Raw genomic sequence first — 22,710 nt, 5'->3', positions numbered from 1 at the left:
AGTCTAGAGGCACTGACTAGTACTTCGTGGACACGTTCAGTGACACGTTCTTGCGAATAAGGAGACGACACGTACAATCATAATGATGTGGAGGATTTTTATTGGAGGGAACAGATGATCCCAGAATAGAAAGAAAACGACGGAAGACCGAAGAAGCAAAAGAAGCCCGTCCTCGTTACTGTTCAAAGTTAAAACATGGAACTCGGCGAGAGTCTGACTCCTCAAATACATAAATTATACGAAATTTCAATAATATAACATTGTATAATAAAATAAAATATAGAACAGAAGCACGTATGCATATTTATAAATTTTCAAATAATTATCGTATTGTGAGATGACCAGATATTGCCTCGCTTGGGTCTTTGTAAGGAACTCGTGTGCTGTGTTGGCATATTGATTTGTTCAGCAATCACAGTTTATACAAATTTAACATATTCTTTTTAAAAAAAATATATGAACGAATTTAATTTTTAAAAAAAATTATATCTGCAATTATAAAGTAAATAAGTGTTATACATTCATTTAAAAAATATAAGTAAATATAAAATTTACATGAAAAAATTAATTTTTTAATTATAAATCTTACTATTTTTTAAAATAAACGCAAACGTTTATATAATTTATAATTGTATTTAGTATTATTTATTTTTTAATAATAAATTTTATTATTTTTTAAAATAAATTTATAAAGCTTATATAAATTATATCTAATATTACTTTTATTATATTTGTGATTAGCAAGTAACTTATATTTTGGCAAGTGGTTTTGCCGATAGGGCCACTTCAGTCACTTGCTTTTGGGCCCATGAAGAAAAGTTACTGACCATATCCGTCCGTGAGACCCAACTCAATCCGATCGATAAAAATGATGTGAACAAACTTGCGCGTCGAATACGCTAAATGCTAATTTTGATCCACTAAGAGTATCTTTATTGACAAGCTAATTAGAAGATTGGTTAAAATTTATATAATTGATATAAAAAATATTTTATATTAAATTAGATAAATTTAAAATAATTTAAACTTTTGTTATAGTAGTTGTCTAATTATGGAGAACTATAATTGATTTACCAAATATTAAAATAATAATTTCTCACTCTAAACAAATATTAAAATATTAATTTCTCACTCTAAGTAAAAATACTATTTGATTTGTAATTAAAAAATTTAGATAGAATTTTAAATGAGTTTAATCAATATTTTTTGTTATTAGCATTAAATGATTTTTGAAAAAATGTTTTTTTTAATATTAATTTAATTATAATATAATTATTTTGGTAGAGATACAAAATGTGATAAAAATAAATTAAATAACAAATTATTAAATTAATAATATTTTATTATTATATAGAGAGTGAATAGATAATTCAAATCGGGGGTTGAATTTAAATGAAATAGACAAATGTAAAAAAATGCGATATTAGCTAAATTTAAAATATGAATTTGGACAAGCCATCGAGGATGTTCAGAGCATCCTCGTTGGTTTAGCCAAATAAGAAGATTGGCTAAAATTTACATAATTAATGTAAAAAACTCTCACATTGAATTTGACAAATCTAAAATAATTTAGATTCTTGATACAGTGATTGATAAAAAATAAAGAATTACAATTGATTCACCAAACATTAAAATACTAATTTTTCATTCTAAACAAATATTAAAATATTATTTTCTCAATCTAAGTAAAAATACTATTTGGTTTGTAATTAAGAAATTTAGATAGAAATTTAGATGAATTTAATCAAATATTTTTGTTATTAGCATTAAATGACTTTTGAAAATATGATTTTTTAATATTAATTTAATTAAAATATAATTATTATTAACATTTAATTGGTAGAGTTACAAAATGTAATAAAAATAAATTAAATAACAAATTTATTAAATAATAATATTTTATAATTATACAGAGAGTGAATGGATAATCCAATATGGATATTGAATTTAAATATAATATGCAAATATAAAAAAATGTGATATTGACTAAATTTTAAAAATAGATTAGGCCAAGCTAATGAGAATACTCTAACACGCTAAATGCCGTCCCATTTCTCCCTATCATCATTGGCCTCACACTGACATGCTGACATAAAATTTGTCTCCAACAGCTCTCTATCTCTCTCTTTCTCTCCCCTCTCTCTCTCTCAACATTTTCATTCTCTCATAAACCATTTCAAATTCAAAGGTTCTTGCACAGTCGACGAATTTTCTTGGTAGGCTTTATTCTCTAGGTGTTGAAATTTAATATATACTTGTACATTTGTATAAAGTAGGAAGATTGGTCATTTTCTCTTATTGGAACATCGTTTGTTGGTACGGTGGATGTAAAGAGTGGTTATTCTCTCTCTCTCTCATTTTTGTTTGGTTGTTGATCATTTTCAATTTTGGATAAGATACTTGCTGTTATTTGGTTTTCGAGAAAGTGTTGGGGAAAATCTTTATTTTTTAGGCTTATTTTTGTTTAGTTTTTGAGAAAGTGTTGAGGAAAATAAAAAAGTGCCGTTGTTTAACAAAATTTAAATTTAAAAAAAAAAATTACACCGTGTTGGTTTGGGTCAATTTGTTCCTTGGCAGCTAGGTCGGATCGGGTCGGGCCCAAACACAAATCGGATTGATCGGGTTGTAGGCCTACTGACTTTTAAGAGCATTAGTCATTGATATGTCTAAATTTTGGCTAGAATTTCAAGTTTTGGTTATAGCATTAATTTTTGGTTAGGTAAATCAACATTGGACTAGACAGTTTAAAATTTAAATAATAATGTAATATTATATATTTTAATAATATTTTACATTAATTTTTTATTAATATTTTACAAATACATTTCATATATTTCTTCAAACTGGATTCAACCATCCTATACCACAAAATCAGGCAAAATATATTACATACTGTTGAAAAATGAAAAAATAATAAAGTAAAAAATGACAGACTATTTATCAAAATTAAAATGGATAATATAGATTTTAAAATAATTAGATAATATAAACATTGAAATAATGTATAAATTTTTGAAATGGATGTAAGATATTACTTTGGAAATGATTATTATAAATTATTAAAATATTACTTTGAAAATGGTTGTTGGAAATGATTAAAATATTATTTTGGTGAGTGAATAGTGCATGCCAAAGATGACTATGGGGCTTAATTTACTGCAACTCATATGTTGAGTTATAGTAGTTTGGCTAATACAACATAGAGAACTTTACTCATGCCTTGCTAAAATATGAAAATGTACTGTCATTTGGCTAGTCCAATACCAATACTTTTAAATGAATACTAATATACTTTTAAGACATTTCCATAGAATCATTGACCAATGACTGCATTATATAATTTGCAAAGCACTCAAATGATATGGTACAATCATAATATCAATTTAGTTTAATTTGTTTTTCATGAGAAATGTTATTTTTATTTGTTTGTTTTCATCTCATCTCATCTCATATAATAATTACAATCTTACCAAATTCTCATATAAAATAAAATAAACAATTCAACTTTTTAAATCTCAAAACATAAATAATATTAAAAATATTTTATAAAAATATTTTATTCAAATTTTAACATTAATCTCAACTCATCTCATCTTATATTATCTAATATGCGAAAACAAACGAGGACTTGAGCACCATATCAGAGATTGATCATCAAGACAGACCAGCCCAAACAACCTGAGGGAGTGAATAAAACTAGAATATTGCTCATTACTTCTCTTTCATCAGTTGAATGGTTTTAGTTCAATAATTCCTCTGCATCGACTAAGTTTTTGGTTCAGGTGATTCCAGAATTCCTTATAAGCTGAAATGCAATTGCAGGGTTGTGTTTTAACGAGAGACGTAGACAAAGCAACTCGTGGACCACATTATCTTACTTTCCCGTGCATTATCTTTCCATGTTATCGAATTTCATGGATACATGGTGAAGAATAATTGTTACCCACGTGCATGATCATTCCCTTGATGGCTTAATATGTTTTCAAGGATATAAATCACATGCATGCATGCGCCGCATTTTAGCTAATTCTGCAGCTGATCAGATGCAGCACTTGTACCATATTTGGCATAATCTGCACATGAGATTAAACTTTCTTTAGATTTTTGGAGAAAAACCGCGACAGCAGACTCTCTTTCATGTTGCAAAATTTTCTTTTGGCTTGTAAGCTGTAAGAGGGAAAATTTCCTAAAAAATAAGCATCGCATCAAAACCATATTGGCTTTCTTAAATGTAATCATGGACTAAAAAAAAGATGCGATGAATGGTACTTTTTTGCCCACTTTCTTTTGCTGATATTAACGCCCGGTTGGGATTAAAAAATATTTCAAATTTATTTCAATTTGTATCATCTAATTATTATAATTTTTTAAAATTTTTATACAAAATATAATAAATAATTTAATTTTTTAAATTTTAAAATAATAATAATATTTTAACAATATTTTATTTAATTTTTAACTTTTATTTCAACTCATTTTCTCTCAATTTACTATCTAAACCGTACTTAAAAAAATTCTATTACTTTTTAATAAGTCAAAGCACAACTTTATTTTTTCCAAATCGGTGTCCTTTGTGAGAGTGGCTTGGGTTAAAACTTAAAAGCACTCAGCAATATCCCTCCTCATCTCCATATTCCACGAGAGGCATGTGATGATTAGGGGTGCGAGGTACCCCCTCTCCGCCCCTGCCTCGCATCTATCCTGCCCACTTCAATAATAGATTATAGTTTATTTGATATAAAAACAGAAATGCTATAGACAACCGACCTGTGTTCTCGCTGCGACATCTCGTTCGATGTGGCTAAAATGGAAACGACAACGTTTCGCAAAAATTGAAAACATAAAGGGCTCTGGTCTCCATCCCCATTTCGATTTCCCTCATCATTTCGAAGACAGAAGATGCTTTGGTCGCCTTCCCTATTTCCAATCCACATTTTCTCCATCTCCTTCTTCCTCCATCCCCACAATTATGTTTCGAATTCAAGAAAGCCACAGTCCTCACTTCGTCTTCATTTTGCCCACATTTTATCTTTCTATTTTCTCCATCTTCTTATTCTCCATACCTACAATTACCTTTCATAGACCTCTTTTCGTCTTCCCACGATGGTTTTGGGTCTCTTCTCATCGTTCTATCCCTGCTCACACTCGCAAGTTCCATCGGACTCCATGGACTTTCGTCACAATTTTTTTTCTCTCTCTCTGCGTGTTTGGTTGTTGAGAAAAACAGATGAAACTAAATGCGAAAGGAAATTTATAACTTCAGGTCTCAATTTGAGCTCTAATTTTGTGTGATTATCTTTTTGGTTGCAGAGAAAATATATAGAAGTAAATGAAAAGAGATTCATGATTTTTCTCAAATAGTTTATAACTCTGACTTGTTCTATGTATGCGCATTTTCATAAGGGGTCATTTCCATAGAAAGCTTCGATGATGGCTCTCTATCTCTAGATTCGGTCCTCCTCACGTCAAAGCTCTAAACCATCCTTTCAGGAAAAGAAGTCACAAAACCAAAAGAAACTATACTGGCAAATTTCGAAGTATCATCCAAGAAAAATGTCACAAGTAGTGGTAGAAGGATGAGGTGTGAAACGAAGAGAAGAGACCATCGTGGGTTCGGCGGTGTTTGTGGTTGTTTTTGTGAGACAGAGCAATGAACGTTTATAAGAGGAAGAGATGTGTGGGGGTGGAGAAGAGAAAGAGAAAAATGTGAGGCGAAATGGGGAGGGAGATGCAAGCCCTTTTATCTTTGAGCTGCAGCGAAACGAAACGTTGCCATTTCCATTTTAACCACGTAGGACACGATGCCGCAGCAGCGACGCAGGCAGTTGTCTATAGCATTTATGATATAAAAATTATTTATAAGTTTAAAAGTTATCAAAAAACACATTTTTTTATTTAAATTGTAAATTTAAATTTGTAAATATGATTATAATTTAAAAATTATGTAGTTTTTAAAGTTACCAATATATATTTTGTATATGTTGTAGTGTATTAGGGTGACCCTTTTATAAATTACCTTCACAATACAAGTTTCACACTTAAGCGATGTGAGACTCTTGTATTGCCTTGACAATCTATAAAAAAGTCACCCTACTACACTACAATTTACACAAAATATTAAATAAAAGTTATACTTAATACATATTACTATATTTAAATATAGTACAAATAATAAATATTTTTAAATATGTATAGTATAAATATATAAATGTGGGGTCAGGTTGGGCCCTCCCCGCCCCCGCTAGGGGGCCAGATGCGGGGCGGGGTTGCCCCGCTGCTCTCCCTTAGTGATGATAAAAGACAATCCAACATCATTCTCCATAAAATGAGATGATTTAATCTTTATAGACAAAAGTTTGATAGATAAACTCTTTTTTTTAATTAACAATAAGAAAATAAAAAAAGAAAGCACTAAGATAGATGCAAAAAATAATGGATTACATTTTAGACCAATTGCGGTAGATTTCAGAATCTATGACAGCGCATGAAGGCAACATGCTTGTCTCTTTTCAACCACAAAAGTTAGATCTAAAAGATCTGGTAGTGGCGAGTCCGGTGATCTGGCGCATGTGGCGATAAAAGCTGCTAGAGGGCTAGTGCGTGAGGACCACTCGTGGTAATTTTCGTAAAATTACCACTTTCCTCCGAACGATTTGTGACTTTGGAGTTTGCTTATGTCGCTCGTGTATCTAGCGAGTTGCCGAAAAGTTGTATATTTGTCTTTTTCAGTTTTGAATGAAACAAAATAAAATTAAACAAAAAGAACTATCTTGATAGAGCGTGAGTGGATGGAAGAATGATGGGAATGAGAGGGAGAAGAATGATGATTTATACAAATTCTAAATAGACAAATCTCTCACAATTTCTTTTTAAAAAATTGGACCACACAATGAAAAATATAAAATATATATATATATTTTTTAGTGGAATCCACTTTTTTATGAAAAACTTACACAATATTTTTCTATTTGAAAGTTATATTTAACATTACTATACGTATATCTATATTGAAGTGATTATCAATTTTAGTATAACATTGGGAATTTTAAAAACTATGTAGTCTTTTTTGGATTATTTATTGGCGATGATATATTTGATACGCAATATCCAGTTTTTCTAGATGTTCGAAAATAAGTAAATAATAAAACTAAAAGCATAGATAACAAATTTATTTGTAAGCAAGCATCAAGGATAGATCATTCATATGTCTAGGCTCCATTTAGATGTTGAGTCGACTTAAGATGAGTATAATTCTTTATAAATAATATTGAGTTGAGATAATAAAATGAATTTTATAGGTTTAATTAAGATGAGTTTAAAATGTGTTTAGATATTAAAATGAGTTAGATCTAAAATAAAATCCAACTGAGATGAGCTGAACTCATTCAAAGATCCAAATGAAACTTTAAAATGAAAAAAATATTTCATACCAACTTTCATGTAGAATTATTTAATTAATTTTAAAAATTCAATGACATGAGCTAGCAATCCACATGGCCCCACATCTTGAATTAAACCTTATGTACAACTAAAATCATATTCAAACAACAAAATCATAAATCTTGAAAACTTTTAATCTCAAGTGACCAAACCAATTTCACTTTCGAATCTTTAGCTCAAAAACTATCACTTTAAATGAATGAATTTTTTACAATTTTGAAAAATATGTGAAATAAAATAGTGAGCTACCACATGCTTAGTAAGTAGCAATTTATTAGAGGTGTGAGAGTTGACAATTTTATTGACTATAAGAGAGTGAATAAATTCTCAATCAAATAATATGAGTAATGCAATTTTATTTCAACCAAAATATCCAGCCAAATATCATGACCACATGATAATAGGGAAATCACTAATGTACTACAAATATATCATGCCATGAAGACATTCATCGATATATCACAAAGACATTTATATAATGGATTCAAGAATAAATAACATGCTCACATTTAACTTCTAAATTTAATAAATCACAACAAAGCTAAAATAACATAAGAATGTGTATAAATTTAAAGTTTACATAAATTTAAAATATAATATCCTAGTGCATAATTCTAAACAAAACCTAACAGTTATTTTGTACTTATATTATATAATTTGACTAACATCATTACAATATTATGATAAAATAAAAAGATGTTAGAGATTTCGTTTTGGACTCTCATTTTTTTATCAGATTGTTTTTTATTTTTATTTTTAATTTTTTTTTGACTTAGTGATTAAGAAGATATTATTTAATAATATTATGAATTTTTTTTTATTTTTTTTAAAATATTTAAAAATGTTAAAAAGTGTGGTTACCGTAGACATATAAATTATAGTAGCAAAACTTTATGTAAAAGTTTGGTATGATATTTCACAGCGGAGTTCTTTTATTGTCACCAGTCTATATTTTATACGGAAATTTCAGAAATCCTTACAATTCTCTCTGAAAAAACTCGATTTTTTTTTGTTCTTCTCCAAAAATTAATAGCGCTTTCTTTCGCTGAAATTCGAGTTCTCCTCTCTCGTTCGTGCGCTCCTTAGGGTTTCTATGGTTTGAAATCGACGCAAGACGCCTGAGATTTGGAAGGATCCAGGGTTACGAAGCCAGCGAATGGCGTCTTCGGATACAGAACTCGAAGAACAGCTTCTCCAAGCTGGGAATAAGCTCGTGGACCCTCCTTCTTCCGTGGATGACCTCCTTCCTATCCTCGACGTAAAGCTCTGATTTTTCCCCAATCCTATTCAAAATTTTTTACCCTATTAATTTATTTAACCCTCTGCATTATTTAATAAATTATTTTACTTATAAAAATGATCACCTTTAAACAAATAATCGTTTTTTTTGTCTCTTTATTAAATTCCATAGATACGATTGTTGCCTCTATTTAATGAGATGGGTTCTTGACATTTTAATACCATTGAAGCTTGTGATGTAGGGTTTTATTGGTTTTCGTCATCTGTGTTATTAGCCTTTTGTCTTCTATACGTGTTGCATGTTTTCTTGCATTTCTTTTGCTTATTTTCTTAGTTTAGACGGTTTTTTTCTGAATTAATACTTCACGGTGCCACTGACGTATATTATACTGGAATTGGTTTAAATTAGGAGTTATGCATACTGCATAACTAATCGTTTGATGCTAAGCTACCGTGTTTTTATTTGTTTGTAACACTCATCCTTGAAAGTTTCTCAGATGAGGGATCGAATCTTTAACTTCGATGATTTTTATATAAGTAATCGTAGGGCTAGTTTTCTGTGCACCCCTGGGATTAGTTGGGAAGCTTTTCTCAGACACCCGGTGCCAATAAATGTAGGGCTAGTTTCTATGTTAAATAGGTATGCATGCAAAACAGAATATATATATATATATATATTTTAGTTTTAATCTGTAGGTATGCGTGCAGTTGTTTGGCTTCTGCATTAAACACAATGCCACATTAGTAGTTTCTTTGGGGTATTGTCGAATGAGCTATAATCACCAATCAGGACTTGCATTTTCTTCATTATTGCCATCTTTACCGGAGGAGGGGGAAAAGAGAGAGGTAGATACATTTCAATTGGAAACTCATGATCTTGGCATCTTCCCCACAGAAATTTTGGAAAGAGAATAATTGACAAGCTGAACTGGATTTTGTACTATAACTTTCCGAAGGAGGACGGTCATGGATAAGCACAACATTATAATAGATGACGTTTTTAATTCCTTTCCATTTATATCAATTTTTTTTTTTGGTAAAATCACGTTTTTGAACATGACTCAATGCGTTTACCCTTTTTTGGGTGTTTGCTTGTTTAGCTATTTAATCATGAACTAGAGAAAGGCCTGTTATTCTTTTAATGTATTCACTGCTATATGTCTTTTTGTGGGGGTGGATTGTATCAATTTTCCATATCCTGGTTGGCATTGAGTTATATGAGAATTCAATCTCCTTTCGAAAAAGGGTATCTAGAGAGTGTAATAATTTTTTTATCATATGTTGTTAAAAATACTACGATATTTTTTCCTTTTCTGAAAGTAGTGAAGCCCTATTTTTTAGGCCTTTGCGTGAGGTGTATGGGGCATAAAAGGCATAAATGCCTTCTGTCTGCATATGTGTGAAACTCGTAAGCCTGGATTTGTTCAACATGAGCCCCACTATGAATTTCTAACGTATTATTTCATGAACCCACATAAGATATACTTATAAAAAAAAATGAACCCACATAAGATATGTTTCCAAAATTTGGAACATTCACAATTTTTGAAATATTAAAAAATTATTGTTGACTCCTTTTGTCTCTGTAATAAGCTATGAGGATGGTGCATATTCAATCAGTACCTTAATACTCTTAAGTAAGCATGCACTATTATAATTTATTTTTTGATCGATAACAAAATCTTATTGAGCATAAAATAGACAAAGGCCCAAGTATACTGGACATATTCTCATGCGCTATTATAATTTATAACTGAGCTTTATCAGCCATGAATAATCAAATACCTGTCCTTATGAGAATGTTAAATTTTCTTGATTTCTTTAGAGAATATTGCAATTTAGTGTTGAAGAATATTATGACCAGTTCACAAAAATAATAGTGAAAATTATTTTAGGAAGGGAAATATTTGAAGGATTTTCTTCTTTTGGAAAATTTTACAAATTACATGTTATGGGGGTAATTATGGGACACAAGGAGCATGCATGCGTAGAGAATGCAAGAATTGTGTCTTATGTTCTCTTGCTATCACATATCATGCTGTTGTTTTTCGATATACATAGCTAATAGTTAAGTTTCAGTTTGTTATACATGCAGCATCTTCACTTTTTCTTCTGTTTCATTAATAATGATGCACCTTCTTTTGCAAATGTTTCCGAACAAGTATGCAATTGTTGATCTTTGAAAATTATTGGTTATGAGATTTCTTTAATGTTCACTTTCATGCCTGCATCCAGCGTTAGCGAATGGTTAAATTTTCTGTGTCTCGACTATTGTAATGACGGGGGACTGGAAATGGCAAAATTTGTGACTTTTTACTTGTTCTGATGGCCTTGTATTTGCATAATCACGCTCTTTCTTTATCCCTGGTGATTTTAGCATGTAGAGAATTGTCTGTCAAGAGTGGAACAGTCTCCCACCAAATCAATGCAAAGTGCACTTTCTCCATCACTGAAAGCATTGATTGCTGATAAACTTTTTAGACATTCAGACGCTGATGTGAAAGTTGCAGTTGCCTCTTGCATCAGTGAAATTACAAGGATAACTGCACCTGATGCTCCTTATGATGATAACCAGATGAAGGTATCTGAACTTTGTGGTTGGGATATTTTTGGGGATTTTACCTACTAGCTAGCTGCCTCGACATTATTATTTGTAAAAACAAATTCACTTATAAAAAAAAAAGTTATAAAAACAAATTTCCGGTGTTATCTTGCTTTTATAATATTTCATTTTATGTTGTGCAGGAGATCTTTCAGTTGCTAGTATCTTCATTTGAAAATCTTTCTGACAATTCCAGCCGGTCATATACAAAGAGGACCTCAATTCTTGAAACTGTGGCCAAGGTCAGGTCATGCGTGGTGATGTTGGATCTTGAATGTGATGCCCTGATCCTTGAGATGTTCCAGAATTTCTTTAAGGCAGTAAGGTATTAAACGTCACCCCATCTTAAGGATGTTTTATCATTGAAAATATCTGCTGTATTCCGTAGTGTCTTTATCTTTGTGGAGTCTGAATATCTATCTGATGTGTTTTGATTGGTGAAATGGTACTTACGTATTCGACTGATGTTTTTTCAAACATTTGAACTATGGCATGAGTGGTGCTGTCTAAAACAGGTTAGGCTTACGTATATGTTGAGTTGTTTGGAGTAGTTAGTGAGAGTGTAATTCTTACCTTAGGTCTCGTTTGGAAGGTGAGATGAGATGAGATGATCTGTGAATAATATTGAAATGTTTTGTGAATAGCAGTGAAATTGTTTGAGTTGAGATGTTTTATGGGGTTTTGGAAAATGAGAGAGAAAAAGTTGAATAAAAATATTATAAAGTTAAAAAATTGTTAGAATATAAGTTTTTAATATAATTTTTATTTTGAGATTTGAAAATGTTGATTTTTTTTTTTGTCTTTTGTTTGGAAGTTTGGGAAAGTTGTAATGATTAGGTGAAAAATTGAAGATTTGAAATTGAAAAAGGTTTGTGGTTTTTGGATATTGAGATAAGAGGAGATGTTATGAGATGAGCTGAGATGAGAGGTTTTTTCTATCCAAACTAGGCCTAAATGTAAAGTGTTATATCCATAAAAAGTGGATCCCTAAGGGTTGGTTTGAATTCAAAGCTGAGATGAAATGATTTTAGATGAAAGTTGAAAAAAAATATTGTTAGAATATTATTTTTTAATATTATTATTGTTTTGGGATTTGAAAAAGTTGAATTGTTTATTATATTTTGTGTGAGAATTTGAGAAAGTTGTAATGATAAGATAAGATGAGATGAAACACTTTCCGAATCCAAATGGAGCCTAAATATGTTGGATACTAAACAAAAATTTTATATTTTTTTTCCATGGTTTTACAGTTGAAATTACACTTATCTTAATTATCAGAAAAAGAAATTTCACTTAAGTTATCTTGGAAGACCAATTAGCTTTTATGACAAGATATGTACAAGCCCAAACCGTTTATTATGTACCTTTGTTTGGTAATTCATATAGCTGATGTTCATAAAGACTCTTCTTTTGCTACATCTGGTACACTTATGGTTTCCGTGCTAAATTGGTCCCCTCAATAAAGGTTAGCAGGCACAATAAGGTTATTATTTGCAAATTTCTGGAGTAATTTTTTTTTTTTTTTTTATCAATTTATTAATGATGATACTATAAGTACACAAGATGGTGTACAAGAGATAAAACCTATTTAGGTTGTAGCAATAGAAACAAGAAAGTCATAAAAATCAAGGCCATTAAAGTCTATAGCTATGGTCATAGGAATAGAGTTCTAAAACATAAAGATCTAAGTTCCGCTAGTGAATGCTCCTTATCTTCAAATGTCCGGTGTTTCACTCTTGCCACAGGCATCACATAATACAGATATGTACCATCTTCCACACAGCTTTGATTTGTGGAATACCTCCTGGATGTGTCCAATTGGCCAAAAACTCACCTATTGTGGTGGGCATTATCCAAGCTAACTCTACTCGGTCAAACGCTTCATTCCACTGCGCTCTAGTAATCTCGCAATATAGTAAGAGATGATCCACAATCTCGTTGGATTTCTTACACATGCAGCACCAATCTAGTATAATCACCCTGCGCTTCCTCAGGTTATCTGTTGTGGAAATCTTACCCAGGGAAGTTGTCCAAGTAAAGAATGCCGCTTTGGGAGGTGCCTTATTCTGCCAAATCTTTTGCCATGGAAACTGATTATTTGGTGAGTGTGTGAGGGACTTGTAGAAGGATCGAATCGAGAATGTACCCTTACCTGCAGGTACCTACCACAACGTGTTAGCTTGTTGTCTATCCGGTTTCACAGAATACAATAGGCTAAAAAAGTCCTCGAAGTTGCCAACTTCCCAATCTTGTGCCGCTCTATTGAAAATGATCTTTCATTGGACTTGATCTCTCGATAACACCATGAGATCCGCCTCTAAAGCTTCTTGATCACATGCAACCCGGAAAACTGATGGAAAGGAGTCCTTTAAGGCATTATTTCCCCACCATATGTCACTCTAAAATTTTTTTCTAGAGCCCGTTCCTAGCATCAGCTTGGTATGGCGAATAAAAACCCTCCAACCTCGTCTAATATGCTTCCAAATGGCCACTCCATAAGTCCCACTCACCTCTCTAGTACACCCGCCCCCCTCCCCCAAAAAAAATAAAAGAAAAAAGAAAAAGAAAAATAAAAAGAAAACAAAATACCATATTTGCAATCAACTACCAACTTCCATAGGGCATCCGGTTCCATATTATCTCCACAACCATTTCTCAAGTCAGGCCCGATTGAAAATTCTCATATTTCTAATTCCCAACCTACCAGAGGAGATTGGAGTGCATACCTTGTCCTAACGGACTAGATGAAATTTGAATTCATCCCGCACACCACTCCATAAGAAATCACGGTGAAGTTTTTCAATCTGGGCCGCCACACTATCTGGAATTGGGAAAAGAGACAAGAAATATGCTGGTAATTGGTAAGTTAGAAAGAATACTCTTGATTAAGGTAATCCGACCACCTTTTGAGAAGTACAACCGCTTCCATACTGCCAATCTACGTTCTATTTTCTCAATCGCTGTATCCCATATTGATATAGCCCTTGGGGCAGTCCCCAACAGAAGTCCAAGGTAATCCATGGGAAGAGAGGAAACCTTACATCCAAGCGTACTGGCCAATTGCCGAATGTTGCTAACAGTACCAACTGGCACTAACTCTTATTTATCATAGTTCACTTTCAAACTTGACGCTACTTCAAAACATAGTAGAAGTGCCTTCTATGCCCGGAGCTGGTATTGTTCTACCTCACAAAATACTAGTGTGTCATTTGCAAACAATAAGTGAAAGATGTTAATAATACCCCTATTGGGGTCACCAACTGAGAAGTTAGCCACAAAACCATTCATAATCAAAGCTGATATCATTCTGCTAAGTGCCTCCATAATAATGACGAAGAGGAGTGGGGACAACGAATCCCTTTGCCTTAGGCCTCGCGAACACTAAAAAAGCCAACTGGACTGCCATTTATCAAAATTGAAAATCTTGCCGTTGAAATGCACTATCTAATCCACAAACACCATCTCTCTCCAAATCTGCACCTCCCCAGTAAGTAAAGTAGAAAGTCCCAATTTACGTGATCATAGGCCTTCTTCATATCCAGCTTACATAGGATCCCTGTAGAACCAGATTTTAGTATGCTATCTAGGAATTCACTGATGATAAGAACTGAGTCCAAAATTTGCCTACCCCTTACAAGTGCATTGTGGTTTTGTAATGATCTTCCCCAATACCTCTCCTAAGTGATTTGCAAGGCACCTTGGAGATGATCTTGTACACCCCATCGACAAGGCTAATGGGCCTATAATCCTTTACCTCTGATGCCCCAATCTTCTTAGGAATCAATGCAATAAAAGTGATGTTTAGATTTTTCTCAAATCTTCCAGCTGAAAACGGCTCTTGGAACACCTTCATTAGATCCTCCTTCACTACCTCCCAACATGTTTAGAAGAATCCCATAGAAAGCCGTTTGGGCCTGGTGCTTTGTCTTTGACCATTCTTCTTACCTCACCATTCTTCTCAAATTTACTTTGATAAGCTAATGTATTCTTTATTTTTTCCCGATTTTCAGCTACTCTGTCTTTCACCCTCATGATTTTGTTTGTTATTATGGGCGCTTTGATTTTATTAATTTTTTTTTAAAGAGAGCTATTCAGCATTAACTTGGGGTAGTTTTCGTTTTATGCAGTTGATTTCTATCCAATTCCCTGATCATCTTTTAGTTTGAATCTCCTGTTTTGAATATCTATCTGATAAGTTATAGTTTCTGTCTCCAGGAAACTTTTTGGGAGTTAATTGTGTATTTGTTATTTATTTTTCATTGCTGATGGTTCCGCTTGTTCAAATGTCAGGGATTATCACCCAGAGAATGTCTTCTCATCTATGGAGACAATTATGACCCTTGTTTTGGAAGAAAGTGAAGATATATCTCTGGACTTGCTCACTCCCATCTTAGCTAGTGTGAAAAAGGACAATGAGGTTAGTTATGCAGTGAGCCTGACAATATGCATCTGCCTTCTCAATTTTATCAATTTTCTGACCCTTCATTTCCAGGAAGTTCTGCCTGTAGCGCGGAAGTTGGCAGAGAGAGTGTTCGAAACTTGTGCTGTGAAGGTAAAGCCTTACCTAATGCAAGCAGTGAAAACTTTGGGAATATCTTTCGATGATTATAGCGAAGTTGTTGGTTCGATATGCCAAGAGACATCTAGTGCTGTTGAGCAGAATGAAGCCCATGCTACTGGCAAAGATACGGTAATCTTGTCATTTATTCCAAGATAGTGAAACTTACACTTTTTGCTGTTTCATGACTGTAAGAGAACTTCTGAGTTGGTGCTCCCTCCAAAGCCATCAATACATAAGTTCTGTCCCTCGTTGCCTTATCATGAATGTTAAAGAACTCTTGATTGGTGCTCCCTCCATAACCATCAACACGTCTGCTCTGTCCTTTGTCTCATAACATTTTACCAGTATTCACCAAGATCTAGTCACTTTCATCTGGCATCACTGTTTCCATTCTACAATCTTACTACCACCGTATCCTCCAATCACCATCTCTTCTCCTAAAACTATTTTCTTAATAATTCAACAGTAAAAATTTCAATTGACTAAGAGATATTTCCATATAAACAGTGGTTTGGAACAATGCTATTCTCTGATTGCCTTGTTTTATCTGATTTTGGTAGCATTAATGTTGAGATAGTTTGTTGATTATGTAGAAGTTTCGTTTGGTAATTTTGTTGAGGTGGGCTTTCTGAGAGCAGGTTCGCACATCATGATCGGTTCACATGGATTTGAAACCTATGTGATGCTTTTTACACTTTTTTTTTTTTTTGGGGAAGGATGGTCATCTATTGAATTGTTGTCTCCTGTTATATCTCTTCCAATCTGGTCAAGTAATCATTGGTGGTTGATTCATAAAAAAAAAAAAATAATTTGCTTGTGATGCGAATATACTCATGCTTCTGTGTTTATATTCTACAGGCTGACAAGAGCAAGTCAGTGAAGTCATCTGTGGATGAGGAAGCCCCGGTATGTTCTTCCACTTATCTTAATGCTTTGTCTTGCTATTAAATTATATCATTTGTTCTTATCTTGAAACTTAAATTTGTGAGCCCGAGCTGTCTTTTATATCATTTTTCAATTGTTCAGGAGGATAATGGGAGATCAAAAGCAATAGCTTTTTCTGAACCAGTCAAACCTGCTATTCAGAGCAATGGTGTCGCACAGATGGGGGAAAATGACTCTTTGCCACCTCCTAACTCTGATCAAAAGCAAGAGGATGGTCATCATGCTGATCCATCCATAAGTATGAATGCATCGAGCAATGCTGAACCTGATAGTTTGGATACCGAGAACGCAATAAACATAGAACACCAGCCCCGACAAACAACTAGAAGAGGAAGAAAATTTAACTCTACAAAAAAATCAACCGAACCTTCTGAAAACACGGAACCTCCTGACAACTCTGTCATTGATGATGAGATGGAAACTGAGAAACTGCCAGAGCATAAAAATCACAGTGAGGATGTGCCTAGTCCATCTCCCGAGGAGGATCCACCTGTTGAGGCAACTGGGTCTCCAAAAAATGAAAAAGAGACTGGTACTAAGGTATCCTCACCTAAGACTTTGGATAATGAATCTGGGAATGTTGCTCCCCTATCCCCAAGAGGTGGCCTTCCTGATGAAAGTTATTCCAAGAAGGCAGGTGGACGACTAAAGAAAAAAGAGAGCTTGACTAAAGAGGCTACACCATCAGCAGATGAAGTTTCAGAAAAGGTATCTGAAGCAACAAGTGATTTGGAGCTAAAACCAACTAGACACACAGGGAAAAAGGTTCCTAGTGAGATTTCTACTGAGAATAAAACGCCGACTGTGGTAGATGAATCTAAAAAGGAAAGTAGTGATTCAGAGGCAAAACCTTTGAGGCGGCCAGCTAAGAAGGTAGATGGAAGCAGTAAGATTGGTGATGGATCATCTTCAAAGCGACCAGAGGACAAGAAAAGGCGGGGACAGGGTAAAGCTATTCGTGAGAAGGATGAAACAAAATCTCCTGCCAAGGCTGATGACAAAGTACTTTCTAATTGGCTTTCGAATCATGAGCTTGCTGTAGTGTCAATGTAATGCTCATGATTTTTTGTGCTGGATCCTAAAGCTAATAGAAATGTTGTTTCAATGATTTATCTAGGAAATGGTGTCTTCACCGAAGTCAATCACAAAATCTACCAAAGATGATCATCACTTGGATGAGACCCCTAAGACAAATTCCAAGAGAAAGCGTACTCCAGGCAAAGAAAATGTATGTATCTTTGGTTTGCAAGGCTGTATATGTTTTATTTCTTATTGTTTTAGCTTCAAAATGAAATTTCTAACTGGCGCAATTTATTGTGCCTATCATATTAACGTGGGATATCCTCCATGAAGCTGAGTACATTGTTTTGGTATCTTTTACCCCTATTGGGGTGTTGAAATTACTGATGGCATTGGGTTCTTTAAATATTTCCAATGTTAAGTAGTTTTTTCAATTTCAAAGCTGTCAAAGAATTATCTGTGCATATTTTTGTACTTAGGATTTAACTAGAAATCAGTTCCTTATTTGAGTGATTGCTATCTCAGGATTCTGATTATGGTGAGAACTTGGTTGGTTCAAAGATTAAGGTTTGGTGGCCTAAGGATCGGATGTAAGTACTGTCGTTATCTTCTATGTGTTCTCAATTGGAGATCTTCATTGATTAATCTTCTAAATGATGGCTTTTTGTGACATTGTATATCTTATGTTTTATATTTTCTTAATTTATTTTCTAATCCATTTCTGGAAAGTTTGTAAATTAAACTGTTGAATGCTGTGCATGTGTGTATGTGCGTTTATTCCTATAGTAGAATTGCTTCAAGTGGTTTTCATTGAGTGTTTATAAACAGTATTATTCAATCATTTTAAGGCCCTCAAGATTTTATAGACTCAGTCATGCCATTGTATTTTTCAATTGGGGCTTCGTTTCTTTCATGATAACTCATTGCATAGTTGTCTACTATTTATTACTAAAATCTTGTCAATTTTAATTCATGATCAACCCAACAAGCTTTTGTTGTATATCATACCTGGTTTTTGTTTTTGACGAGTAAGAAATTTGTATCATACCTGAAAATTAAAGCTACTTTCAGCAAAGACGGCTTTTCACCTTTTGGGGGTTTGTTAAAATTTGGTCTATATGGAGTTATTATGGTTCATCTGGAAGGGGGGAATATGATAAATTTTGGAGTTGTAAAAGTGTGATGAAGTCGTAAAGGAGAGAATTACAGCATTGGCGGCATTTATGATGTGTGGCCACAGTGCAGTTTTAGAGGTGTTGTATCTCAGATTACTTGGAAAATGTAAATCTAAATTACGAATGAAGTTGAAAAGAATGAGATGATAAAATGGTTCTTGGTCTCAATTGGGAAGTTGAGCAAGCAGTAGCTTTTCTGGGGGTTTGTACATGAAGAAATCGGGTGTCTTTATTCGGTTTAGAGGAAGCTTTAACATCAGATTTATGTAGGGGATTTATGTAGGGGTGTGCTCTCAGTGGATCCTAGTCCTTTATATCATGGCTGTCACACGGACATGCAAGCTCCTAGACCTGGTCCCTTAAAGGTTATTTTATTCTGATTCTAGAGTTGTAACTACTGTAGATAACTGCACCTAGTTTCAACCTTGGAACAGAGTGTCTCTCTCTCTCTCTAGATAACTACTTTCATTATAACAGTAGTGTCTCGATAACTGCACCTAGTTTCAACCTTGGAACCTGTATGCTGTATAATCAAACCTTTTGCATTGCCTATTAACTGAACTCTGTTTCATTTTGTTGTTGCTTTTATATTATGCTCTGGAGAAGTTTGGTCCTTGATGGGGAAACTTCTTATACGTGGATTTACAAGAATGTTGAGCTTGTTTTCCCTTACGTTTTATTTTGTAATTTTGCAGGTTTTATGATGGTGTAATTGATTCTTTTATTTCTAGCTCAAAGAAGCATAGGGTGAGATGCCCATTATACAAGCCCCAAAGAATTATCATCTTTTGTGATCTCTCTCTCTCTCTCTCTCTCTCTCTCTAAGTGTACATGATTTACAAAAAATTTAGATTTTCTCAAAACAATAAACATTTTTTTTAAAAATCTTGTATGTTGCATTTAGTGTTGACTTTTATTTGTACTCATATCGGATGTGCTGTTTGGATTATTTATAGGTATTATATACAGATGGCGATGAAGAAGTGTTAAATCTTAAGAAGGAAAAGTGGGAATATATTGGAGGTGACTCTGGGTCAGATGGGGTGGGTGGCTCCCTGATTTATATTTTGTAGCTTATACTTGTGTTCTTGAGTGATGCTGATAAGATCTGTTGACAGGAACAAGTAGCTGATCAGCCAAGTCCTGATCCTTCCTCTGAAATGTACGTATTGCCTACTTTGGTATTGACCTTTTAGTCAAGAATTTGTTGCATTGCGGTTTTCTCTTGAGATGTTCTAAAATTTGCGTCATCGGTACTAGCTGTCAAAGTTTTGCAACCCAGAACCTATTTTAGCAATTTGTTAATTCTGTCCCATTACTTATATGACATGTATCATATGGGACGTTGAGTTTTGATAGAATGAATGGATTCCGTTTCTGACTGCTCTGGCATGGTGCCACATAGCGGCATGTGCAGTATGGCAGTGAAATTATGAAATGATTTGTTTTTTATTCCTTAAATGTGAATAACTTACTGCATTTTTTGCATCCCTTTCAATTTTAAAAGTTGCACAAATTTCTACCGAATGAATCAAACGAAAGTGTCTTATTCTTGAGCTATCTAAGGTACAGGTTTCTTGTTTTTTTTTTATACTGCCCAATAGGTTTCCTTGTTCTCTTGATTTGCCATAGCAAAGCCTTTGGGTTTAGTGGCAATCTCTTTTGATTTTATGAGTTTTTAGTTGCATTAATGTATCCCTTCATTTTTCCTATATATATATATATATATATATATATAAAATCCCTTCATCTAGTGGTTGTCCTTTATGCTAAGTGGCTTATATGTTTGGCACCTGAGCCTTTCTGATTTGTATTCTTCACAATGTTCTTGCTTGGTCATTATAACATATGCTCTGCTCTGTTTCCATCATTATTTGCAGGCCCCCTAAGAAGAAAGCAAAAAATAATTCTGATGAGCCAACTAAGCAAGCGAAGATGGATGCTTTACCCAAAAAGTGAGTGCTCTTTTAGTGATAGACTTTTTCGTGTTATTTCTTTGCTGGCTTATAAGGGTTTCCAGTTTACCTTCTAGGGGTGGAGGTGCTTCTTCCAGCAAATCCAAAGGCACATCTTCAAAATCTGGTCACAAATTCCGTGAAGGCAGTAAAGTTGATGGCAAGTCCAAAGATGACTTTCCCAAGACTGAAAATAAATCAGAGAATGCCAATAGTGTCAAATCGAAGGATCGTACACCTAGAAGTGGCGGTAGTAAATCAGTTGGTCCTGCTCCTAAATCAGGTGGGAAATCCAAGAAAAATGATCCCAACACACACAAGATTGGCAAATTCAAGGATGATAATACCAGCACACCTAGAGCTTCCACCAAGTCCAAGCAAAACATCGAAAAGACTGGAAAGTCCAAGCAAGACACGCCCAAGAGTGCCTCCCTTTCCAAGGACAAAAACCCCAAAATTGGTGGTAAGTCTGGTGTTAATGGTACTGGCAAGATGAAATCGGGCAGTTCATCATCAAAGGCAAAAGAGAGAGAGGATATGAAGGATAATTCTACTGATTCTGCAAAGGTGCCTAGAAGTACTAAGGGGAAGTCACCAACTTTGTCGAAAGCACAGGGAAGTGACTCAAAGACTGGGAAGAAGCGCCGGAGGGGAATGACAGGGAAGTGATTCCACCCACCACCCTCTCCAGCTATCTTTGATATCTGAGCAGTGCAGTTAACATTAAGCTATCAATTAGGTATTCTTCATCATCTTTGACATAATTCCGAGATTGCAACTAGCTTGTACTCCACCACAGGTAGCCTAGTTTATAGTTATTTTAGGGTTTAGCTAGTTTTTTCCTTTATTATTGTTTTAGTAGGTATTTACGTTATTTGGCTGACAGCACTGGAAAACAACGGCTCTCTTTTTGTCAGAAATGCTTTTTCGCAAGCAGTGTAATAGATTCAAGAATCAAAACTAGCTGGCGGAATGACAACACCTCTTGATCGTACTAGCCTTCTTGTACCAGGTTTTTGTGAACAACTTTTACAAGGTTTTTGTGCTTTAACGATAAAAGCGTTCTACGATCATTACGGCTGTAAGTTGTAACACATGGTTTTGATCACAAAACCTCCTCACACATGTACAAAATCCCACTGTCTTCCTACATTTTCTCCTCTCATTGTTAACCTGTTTTTCACTAATTTATAGGCGACCTTCCTGGTGGCTGGAAGAATGCCCTTCACTTCTATTTAAACTCGCAGTACAATTTCTTTGTAGAATTAATTAATTCAATAGGTTTCACTTATGTAGAGCTCGCGGTGTTCCATTAATGCCCCCCCCACGTACATCGATTGCATTGCAAGGTCTGCATGTGCTGGCAGACCGTAAGAATTATTTTTAATATTTTAAGTAAGCTGAAAATAAATGATCGATTAAATTGATTAAAATTTTAGAGACCCAACTGATCATGAATCCCTTGCAGCATATATGATTAAGTTGATAGTGTGTAGTGTAAAAAGTTTTCAAATGATATGATACATCTTATAGAATGAACTTGAAAGCTTGTTAGTTAGTGAGAAATTATTAAAGCTAGCTGTATATTATTAATTATCTTTTCCTCTTTTGTTTTGATGAATTAGTTGAAAGATCTTATTAATATTGCTGCATTTCTATTGGCCAACCACTAGCGTAGTTTCATCGAGTTAGTGGATTGCCTTTATGTTGGTCAAATGTTGCTGCAAAATTCAAATTCGTGTCGTTTATCTTTTATAAAATTTGATCATGATG

The 22,710-nt window shown here is 33.7% G+C and overlaps 1 protein-coding gene across 6 annotated transcripts; it reads left to right on the top strand.

Annotated features, from left to right (window-relative positions):
* Window positions 1-8,373: 8,373 nt before the first annotated feature.
* On the top strand, window positions 8,374-22,169 carry LOC109001015 (muscle M-line assembly protein unc-89-like). Of its 6 annotated transcripts, none has more exons than XR_001997821.2 (15): window positions 8,374-8,698; window positions 11,057-11,260; window positions 11,425-11,606; window positions 15,572-15,698; window positions 15,774-15,971; window positions 16,701-16,748; window positions 16,869-17,789; window positions 17,905-18,015; window positions 18,333-18,397; window positions 19,678-19,729; window positions 19,939-20,025; window positions 20,101-20,144; window positions 20,863-20,937; window positions 21,003-21,676; window positions 21,855-22,169. XR_001997821.2 is itself a non-coding variant. In XM_018978128.2 (14 exons), the coding sequence occupies exons 1-14, from the start codon at window positions 8,597-8,599 to the stop codon at window positions 21,604-21,606; spliced, it is 2,820 nt and encodes a 939-aa protein (XP_018833673.2). In that variant the 5' UTR covers window positions 8,374-8,596; the 3' UTR covers window positions 21,607-22,169. The 6 variants fall into 6 exon arrangements, 2 of the variants coding, with proteins under 2 accessions (XP_018833673.2, XP_018833674.2); XR_001997820.2 differs by having other exon boundaries at window positions 21,824-22,169; XR_001997819.2 differs by having other exon boundaries at window positions 21,003-21,736.
* The last annotated feature ends 541 nt before the right edge of the window (window positions 22,170-22,710 follow it).

The sequence above is a fragment of the Juglans regia genome, chromosome 8, assembly GCF_001411555.2.
Source record: "Juglans regia cultivar Chandler chromosome 8, Walnut 2.0, whole genome shotgun sequence".
NCBI lineage: Eukaryota > Viridiplantae > Streptophyta > Magnoliopsida > Fagales > Juglandaceae > Juglans > Juglans regia.
This window is presented reverse-complemented; position numbering and strand designations above follow the sequence as displayed.

Coding starts and splice junctions, on each gene's coding strand:
- LOC109001015 (XM_018978128.2), top strand. CDS start 8,597: ATGGCGTCTTCGGATACAGAACTCGAAGAACAGCTTCTCCAAGCTGGG. Junction 15,972..16,700: donor ATGCTACTGGCAAAGATACG/GTAATCTTGTCA, acceptor TATATTCTACAG/GCTGACAAGAGCAAGTCAGT. Junction 18,016..18,332: donor GTACTCCAGGCAAAGAAAAT/GTATGTATCTTT, acceptor TTGCTATCTCAG/GATTCTGATTATGGTGAGAA.